This window comes from Macaca mulatta, chromosome 19 (assembly GCF_049350105.2).
Source record: "Macaca mulatta isolate MMU2019108-1 chromosome 19, T2T-MMU8v2.0, whole genome shotgun sequence".
NCBI classification, from domain to species: domain Eukaryota; kingdom Metazoa; phylum Chordata; class Mammalia; order Primates; family Cercopithecidae; genus Macaca; species Macaca mulatta.
The window spans coordinates 59,099,475-59,108,447 of record NC_133424.1 but is presented as its reverse complement, the minus strand read 5'-3'; the positions used below and the strand labels follow the sequence as shown (position 1 = coordinate 59,108,447).

The 8,973-nt window shown below is 57.8% G+C and overlaps 1 protein-coding gene across 1 annotated transcript; it reads left to right on the top strand.

The window, feature by feature from the left end:
* The first annotated feature begins 3,147 nt into the window (after window positions 1-3,147).
* PTGIR (prostaglandin I2 receptor) lies at window positions 3,148-8,097 on the top strand. The gene is made up of 3 exons (XM_001112077.5): window positions 3,148-3,291; window positions 4,055-4,834; window positions 6,918-8,097. Exons 2-3 carry the CDS (start codon window positions 4,067-4,069, stop codon window positions 7,308-7,310), a joined length of 1,161 nt encoding a protein of 386 aa, XP_001112077.1. The 5' UTR covers window positions 3,148-3,291; window positions 4,055-4,066; the 3' UTR covers window positions 7,311-8,097.
* The last annotated feature ends 876 nt before the right edge of the window (window positions 8,098-8,973 follow it).

The window sequence follows — 8,973 nt, the reverse complement described above, 5'->3', positions numbered from 1 at the left end:
ACTTGAACCCGGGAGGTGGAGGTTGTGGTGAGCCGAGATCGCACCACTGCACTCTAGCCTGGGCAACAGAGTGAGACTCCGTCTCAAAAACAAAACAAAACTACAACATAGCTGTGTGCCCATGTGGACGCACAGAGTCCCACAAGCTCACAATACACACATACACACAATACTCACACACACAAACACAATCACAGTGCTGAGAAAAATGCTCACTTAGGTCACGTGGGCCACACTAACTATGCAGAGTCACAATCCAGTTACACACCCACAGTCCTCAGCACATTAGCCTCGATCTCTCTCCCCTCCCGGGTGCTGTGTGTCACTTGGTCCGTCCCTAATCTCGGTGGTCTCTGAGCTGTCCTTCCTCTTTTTCCCTGCTGCCTCGGGGTCCTCCCCAGGGAGGCCTGGTTCTTTTCCTCGCCATGGGTGGAGAGAGGGCGAGAGGAGGGCTGCTGACTCTTTCCGTAGCTCCGCCTACCCTGGAAGCCGCCCCTGGCACAACGCACTGTGGGTGATTCCTCACCCCAAGGCACCTGGCCGGGGAGCAGAACCCCCTTGTGGACACTGCTGTGGGCTTGGCCCGGCTAGCTGGGGCCATGGCCAAGCAGGAGGCTGGGTTTCAGGGGAAGGTGACTGAGGCATGTCTGGCGCCAGTACGGACTCTGGGGAACTCAGTCCCCTCATTAGGAGGGAGGCACAGTCACTGCCACCCCTACCTGCTCCTGATGCAGGAACACAGAACCGATGCTGGGGTTGCCAGGGCTCCTGGCTCCTAGTGGCATCAGCGGGGAAACTGAGGCCTGAGGCCAGGCATGGTGGCCTATAATCCCAGCACTTCGGCAAGTCGAGGTGGGGAGATCACTTGAGTCCTGGAGTTTGAGACCAGCCTGGGTGACATAGTGAAACCCTGTCTTTACAAAAATACAAAAATTAGCTGGGCATGGCAGTGGGTGCCTGTAGTCCCAGCTACTCAGGAGGCTGAGGTGGGAGGATTGCTTGAACCCCGGAGGTGGAGGTTGCAGTGAACTGAGATTGCAGCACTACACTCCAGCCTGGGTGACAGAGCAAGACCCCATCTCAAAAACAAACAGCCAGGCATGGTGGTTCACGCCTGTAATCCCAGCACTATGGGAGGCCAAGGCAGGCCGATCACCTGAGGTCAGGAGTTCAAGACCAGCCTGGCCAACATGGTGAAACCCCGCCTCTACTAAAAATATAAAAATTGAGCGCAGGGGCACGTGCCTGTAATCCCAGTTACTTGGGAGGCTGAGGCAGGAGAATCACTTGAACCCGGGAGGCGGAGGTTGCAGTGAGCTGAGATCAGCCACTGTACTCCAGCCTAGGTGACAGAGCGAGACTCCATCTCAAATCAAAAACAAGCAAAGAGAAAAACAACAACAAAAAAGAAACTGAGGCCTGGAAGGGACCGGGGGTTTGACCGCAGTCCCACTGGGCATGGGAGCAGAGGGGACTTCCTGAGTGTTAACCGTCCTTGTAACAGGAAGCGAGAGAGAGGGAAGCTCGGGGAACCAGAGGCCACCCGGTTGAAACAAGACGCACGCCTGCCAGGCATCATCCTTCATTAATACGATATAACTTCCTGAGTTCTCTCTGGTCTGCCTGGGGACCAGACAGCCTGAGGCGGGACCACGTGGCAGGACCTGGAGCCCACATGCACAGGCACCCCTAGAGCAGGGCTGTGGGGTCCCTTAGGGAGCCACAGTAGGGCTGGTACTTGGGCGTTCATCCTGCTGGAAGCTGCGGGTGCCAGCTGGGCATGGGTGATAGGGAGATGGGGGAAGGGGCAAAGGGGTTGTGGTCACACGCCAGGGTACAGAGAAGGCAAGACTGCAGCTGCCCACAGTCCAGTCCTTGGGTTGGACACATCCCTCCTGGCCTTGGACATGAGACATCTGCACAGGCTCTCTCCTTGTTACAGAAACCAATCTGGGATGTGCTGCAGGCTGAGGGCAGCCACCAGGCCGGTGAGGCCCGTGTTACCTCACGCACAGAGGAGGCGGCTGAAGTCTACCAGCTCCCTCTCCTCGCCTGGGTCCATCACGCAGCAAGGAAAAAGGTGGTCAGACGGAAACAGGAAGTCAAGTCAAATGGATTTGAGACTGCCCCCCGATAAACAGCGGGGCTCAGAGAGGGTCTCCGAGGTTTTATCTGGCCCTTTGGGGCTGGGAGGCTGCCTGGGAAGCCACGGACTCCGTGGGAAGGGAGACTGGTGAACGCTGTGCGGGCAGTGGGAGCACGTGGGTCTGTCGCACTGGCCCGAGGCTGCAGCGGCGGTGGCTTGGCTGTGTTTGGGGAGGGTGGGGGACGCATGGCAGCAATGTTGGAGTTGTGGACAGCTTCCTGTGATCAAAATATGATTCCTGAAGGTCAAGGTCACCAGGGGCCTAGGGGTGCTGTGCGAGAAGTCAGAGGGTGGCCCAGTGCTATCCTTCCATGATGGGCCGTGGAAGTCGCCCAGGCCTGTTCCTGACAACTGGACACCAAATACGCCCCTTCATGCTTCCTTCTCGGGTCTCTGCAGGGTGAGCTGGGTGCCCAGGGACAGGCTCGAGGGACTGGCATGTCTTTCTCTGGCCAAGCCTCCTTCCTCAGTTTTCTGGAAGGAGTGAGTTTTGTCCAGGGACTAGAACTCTCAGTGGTGTCTGGAAAACACTACATCAGAGAGGAATTTCCTGGTCATTTCTCAATCCCTGGGCAATGTCCTAAGCCCCAGGGCCTGAAGCCCAGAATAGATCCCAGAGGCCACCCTGAGACAGCCCAGGCCAAGGCCACCCCATTGAAGCCCGGTCAAGTGTGTGCCCTTCAGGTCCCTCCTAGCGGTCGCCTACTACCCCAAGAGGCTCCAAGCCTAAGTGATGGTGACTCAGGAATTTCCCACCCAGGCCAGAGAGGGAGACACTGGGGGAGGGAGGAGTCCTGTGTGTGGGGAGGTGGCAGGTGGCTCAGTGATGGGAACCAAGAGAGGATGTGGGGAGGACAGTGCAGGCAGCAATGGGAGATGGATGTCCTGGGTTGGGCGGGTGGATGGGGAATGGGGAGTGTGCCAGGGGGCCTCTGGAGAACAGTGAGGGAAGGCGGGGCAGAGAGAGGAAATGAAAAAGCTGGGGTGAGCAGGCAAGCTGAGGAGGGTGGGAGGGAGGGAGGGAAGGAGGGAGGAGGGAAGGAGAAGCTGACACACAGACCGACACAGGCAGCGAGAGACACACGGAGCAGAGCAAGTGAAGGGACAGACGCGCGGGACAGGAGAACCTGGGCAAGACTGGAGAGGTGCGGTGAGGGGCTGGGGAAGCAGCAACACAGAGCAGGAGCGGGTAGAGGGTGTGGGGTTAGAGGGAGAAAGGTACGGGGAGGACAAGGACAAGGGAGGGGACGGAGACAGGGAGATAACAGCAAGAGACCGAGAGACAGAGAAGGAAAGAACTGGCGATGCCCGGGTGTTCTCTGTCTCTTTAATGGCAGAAACAGAGCTAGAGAAGGAAAGAAATAAGAGGTGGGGGGGTGCCAGCCATGGTGGCTCACGCCTGTAATCTCAACACTTTGGGAAGTCGAGGTGGATAGATCACCTGAGGTTAAGAGTTCGAGACCAGCCTGATCAACACGGTGGAACCCCATCTTTACTAAAAATACAAAAATTAGCTGGGCGTGGTAGTGGGCGCCTGTAATCTATCTACTCCAGAGGCTGGGGCAGGAGAATTGCTTGAACCCAGGAGGTGAAGGTTGCAGTGAGCCGAGATCATGCCATTGCACTCCATCCTAGACAACAGAGTGAGACTCCATCTCAAAAAAAAAGAAAGAAAAGAAAGAGAAAAAGAAAGAGAAATAGGAGGGCGGGGAGAGACAGAGAGGGAGAGAGATATGGGAGAAGCCAGAGGCGAGAGGACTACATACACATACACAGGAGAACTGGGGGTTGACTGGGAGGCCCCAGCTGCCACAAGGACTGGCCAGTAGGGACACCTGAGTGGGCTGGGTGGTGGGGGTAGTCTTGGCTCCCTCTGACCCCACACCTTCCACCTTGGGAACCCTCCAGCCCAGACCTGGGATGGCAGATTCGTGCAGGAACCTCACCTACGTGCGGGGCTCCGTGGGGCCGGCCACCAGCACCTTGATGTTCGTGGCCGGCGTGGTGGGCAACGGGCTGGCCCTGGGCATCCTGCACGCGCGGCGACCGGCGCGCCCCTCGGCCTTCGCGGTGCTGGTCACCGGGCTGGCGGCCACCGACCTGCTGGGCACCAGCTTCCTGAGCCCGGCCGTGTTCGTGGCCTATGCGCGCAACAGCTCCCTGCTGGGCCTGGCCCGGGGCGGCCCCGCGCTGTGCGATGCCTTCGCCTTCGCCATGACCTTCTTCGGCCTGGCGTCCATGCTCATCCTCTTCGCCATGGCCGTGGAGCGCTGCCTGGCGCTGAGCCACCCCTACCTCTACGCGCAACTGGACGGGCCCCGCTGCGCCCGCCTGGCGCTGCCAGCCATCTACGCCTTCTGCGTCCTCTTCTGCGCGCTGCCCCTGCTGGGCCTGGGCCAACACCAGCAGTACTGCCCCGGTAGCTGGTGCTTCCTCCGCATGCGCTGGGCCCAGCCGGGCGGCGCCGCCTTCTCGCTGGCCTACGCCGGCCTGGTGGCCCTGCTGGTGGCCGCCATCTTCCTGTGCAACGGCTCGGTCACCCTCAGCCTCTGCCGCATGTACCGCCAGCAGAAGCGCCACCAGAGCTCGGTGGGTCCACGCCCGCGCACCGGAGAGGACGAGGTGGACCACCTGATCCTGCTGGCCCTCATGACGGGGGTCATGGCCGTGTGCTCCCTGCCTCTCACGGTAAGTCCCCCCGGAGCTGGGGGGAGTGGGGAGAGGAGGAGGGCAGCTCTGTGGGTTGTGCCCATGTCACAGATGGGGAGACTGAGGCTCAAAAGAGGTCAGACATCGTGGGCATGGTGGCTCACGCCTGTAATCTCAGCATTTAGAAAGGCCGAGGCAGGACTGGATGCGGTGGCTCACGCCTGTAATCCCAGCACTTTGGGAGGCCGAGGCGGGCAGATCACGAGGTCAGGAGTTCGAGACCAGTCTGGCCAAAATGATGAAACCCTGTCTCTACTAAAAATACAACAAATACATAAATGAAAAGTAGCCGGGTGTAGTGGCACATGCCTGAAGTCTCAGCTACTTGGGAGGCTGAGGCAGGCGAATCACTTGAACCGGGGAGGCGGAGGTTGCAATGAGCTGAGATCGTGCCACTGCACTCCAGCCTGGGTGACAGAGTGAGACTCCATCTCAAAAATAAATAAATAAATAAGAAAAAAAGAAAAAGAAAAAGAAAGGCGAGGCAGGAGGATCACTTGAGCTCAGAGGTTTGAGACCAGCCCGGGCAACATGGTGAAACCCCATCTCTATGAAATATTTAAAAGTTAGCAGGCCGGGCGCGGTGGCTCACGCCTGTAATCCCAGCACTTTGGGAGGCCGAGGCGGGCGGATCACAAGGTCAGGAGATCGAGACCACGGTGAAACCCCGTCTCTACTAAAAATACAAAAAATTAGCCGGGCGCGGTTGTGGGCACCTGTAGTCCCAGCTACTCGGGAGGCTGAGGCCGGAGAATGGCGTGAACCCGGGAGGCGGAGCTTGCAGTGAGCCGAGATCGCGCCACTGCACTCCAGCCTGGGCTGGGCGACAGAGCGAGACTCCGTCTCAAAAAAAAAAAAAAAAAAGTTAGCCTGGCATGATGGCCTGTGCCTGTGGTCTCAGCTACTTGGGAGGCTGAAGTGGAAGGATTGCTGCAGCCTGGGAGGTCAAGGCTGCAGTGAGCTGTGATTACTACATCCCAGCCTAGCTGACAGAGCAAGACCTTGTCTCAAAACGAAAACAAAGAAAACAAAAACAAATCAGACAGAGGCTTGGTCCCCAGTCAGACAGATCCTGGCTTTCTGGAGAAGATTTTCTGCATCTGACTTCTTCTGGCACCTTGTCTCCAAGCTCAGGCATCCTGTGCCCCCCGTAATAAAATGCATCCCCCCTCCTTCCCCTACCCCTGTAATGAAAAACCACCACTCATTGAGCGCTTCTCTATGCCTACCTCGTACTTAGTGGCTTACAGATACTTCCTAAGACAATTTTCAAAACGATCACAGCCACCCATTCCACAGCATTTGGCAGGAAACCAAGAGAACGTTCTCTCTCATCCCCGTTTTTACAGATGAGGGGCAGTGTCTCTCGCCCACAGTCACACAGAGCCTGGTCTCGGTCCTGGGTCCTTCGATTGTAGAGCCTGATCTCCCACTCACCTGGCTCCCCTCTGCCTCAGAGCAGGCCCCACCCTTGCCTCCCCACCTCGGTTTTCTTCCGGGACTCCCGTCCTGCCCCTCCCCAATGGGAGTGCCACAGACCCCAGTACCTACTCAGTGTCTGTGACACCTGGTCGTGCCACCTTTCTTCTGAGCCTCAGTTTCTGTTTCTGTAAAATGCAAGAGGCTGGGCTGGATTGGGGGGTCCTTAAATCTTTTTTGGGGGTTACCCTGACTCAGAGACTCAGATGCTGTGGACAGATACACACAGGCACCACAACAGCTCTGCAGCAGATTCAGGGGGCCCAGCTGGGCGGCGCCGCCTTCTTGTAGGGACGTTATACTCAAAAAATCTGTGGAGCCTGGGGGTCCTCCCAGCTTCTAAGGTTGGGGGGACCCATATACCTGGCCCCCATTCCTCTCCCCTTAGGCATCTCTGGCAATTTCCTGGGACTTTCTCTCCCTGTGTTCCCCAGATGCATTTGTTACTTAGTTTTTATCTTCTCTCCTTCCCCTCTGACATGCCGCCCTTACCTCATCCCTGGTAAGCGAGTGGGAGGGGGGAGCCAGGGTGGGGAGGCTGAGGACTCCTGGGTGCTTCTTGACGCCCTCACCCTGCCCTCAGATCCGCTGCTTCACCCAGGCCGTCGCCCCTGACAGCAGCAGTGAGATGGGGGACCTCCTTGCCTTCCGCTTCTACGCCTTCAACCCCATCCTGGACCCCTGGGTCTTCATCCTTTTCCGAAAGGCTGTCTTCAAGCGACTCAAGCTCTGGGTCTGCTGCCTGTGCCTCGGGCCTGCCCACGGCGACTCGCAGACACCCCTTTCCCAGCTCACCTCAGGGAGGAGGGACCCAAGGGCCCCCTCTGCTCCTGTGGGAAAGGAGGGGAGCTGGGTGCCTTTGTCGGCTTGGGGCGAGGGGCAGGTGGCGCCCTTGCCTCTCACACAGCAGTCCGGCGGCAGCACCGTGGGAGCGTCGTCCAAAGCAGAAGCCAATGTTGCCTGCTCCCTCTGCTGACATTTGGAGCTGACCCTGTGATCCCTGTCTTCGAGGGACAGGAACCAGAAAATCAGGGACACGGCTGATGGCTGCGGATGCTGGAACCTTGGCCCCCAAACTCTGGGGCCGATTGGCTGCTGTTTCTCCTGCGCAGGGTCGTCGCTGCTGGCTCTGGGAAGAGAGTGCGGGACAGAGGAAACATTTATCCTGGAGCGCAGAAAGAATGGTTCTCTCAAAATAGCCAGTGGCCTGGCCGACCTGCTCTGGCCCTGGATTCCCCATCCATCTCACTGTCTAAATATTTAGCAGGCGGAGAAGTTCCCAGAGGCTTCTGTACACTCAGGTCTGCTCTGGTCTGAGTGCTGGCTCCAATCTACGTCCACTTAGGGGGACCAGCTGCCCACCCCAAGTCCCCAGGGGACGGCCCTCCCCTCTACCAAGCCACTCCAAGAGCCAGCCCCTCTCTGCTCCACAAAAACCAGGGTTCTTGGAAAAGCTCCCTGCCTCCCCTTGCCGCTGGTCCCCCATCAGGCTTGGGAGCGCTGGCATCCCAAAGGGGCAATGGGAGAAAGGGGAGGCTGCTGCATTGTAGGTGACAACGCAGGACATGTGCTTGGTACAAAAAGGGCCTGAGACCTTCCACCTAGCTTGATGGGCTGCGAGATGAGAACTGTGAGGGTGCAGGTGGCGGGGAGACAGATGGAGAAGCTGACAGATGGCTGGGGATCCCGGGGACTGCCCCAGAACAAAAACCTAAGTCCTGTGCCTGTCCCCAGGGTCCTGAATAAATAAATGCCTCCTTACAGAGCCTGACCTCACGTTATGTGTCCTTGGAGCCCTCGCAAAGATTTCATTCATTCATTCATTCATTCATTCATTCAACAGATACTTGACTGGGCACCATAGCACATGCCTGTAATCCCAGCATTTTGGGAGGTTCAGGTGGAGGATCACTTGAGCCCAGGAGTTTGAGACCAGCCTGGGCAATATATCGAGAACTTGTCTTTACAAAAAAATTTTAAAAATTAGCTGGGTGTGGTGGTGCACACCTGTAGTCCCAGCTCCCAGGGATGTTGAGACAAGAGGATCACTTGAGCATGGGAGGTTGAGGCTGCAGTGAGCTGAGATCCTGCCACTGGGTGACAGAGTGACACTCTGTCTCAAAAACAGAAACCAAAAAACCCTCAACCTCCCCCTGAAATTCAGCAGCGCTGATGGCCTGGTGTTAAGGACACAGACAAGCCTCCGCTCCACCCTGGGCCCCGCTGGGGTGATTTCCAGCCTGCCATCCCACTCGCTTCTCATAACCACTCCCTGCCCTCAGAGAGGCCCAGGATGGAGGGTGCCCAGGGGTGAGCTGACTAGCATGGAAGGAAGTGAGTAGGCGTTTCGGGTGGGGGAGGGTGAGTGGGAACTCTCCCCACCCAGCCCCACTGCACTGCCGGTGCCAGTTCCCCTTTCCCACTCTCCCTCTGTGTTAAAACAAAAAATCCACACTGGGAGACGGGCGCGGTACGTGAGGCCTGAGCCTCCCATGAGGACAACAGCAGCCAACTCCTCCAGGGGTGAGCGGCGCTTCCTCTCACTCCATCCACAGGGCAACCTATCATAAATCCTTTCCTTCCTTCCTTCCTTCCTTCCTTCCTTCCTTCCTTCCTTCCTTCCTTCCTTCCTTCCTTCC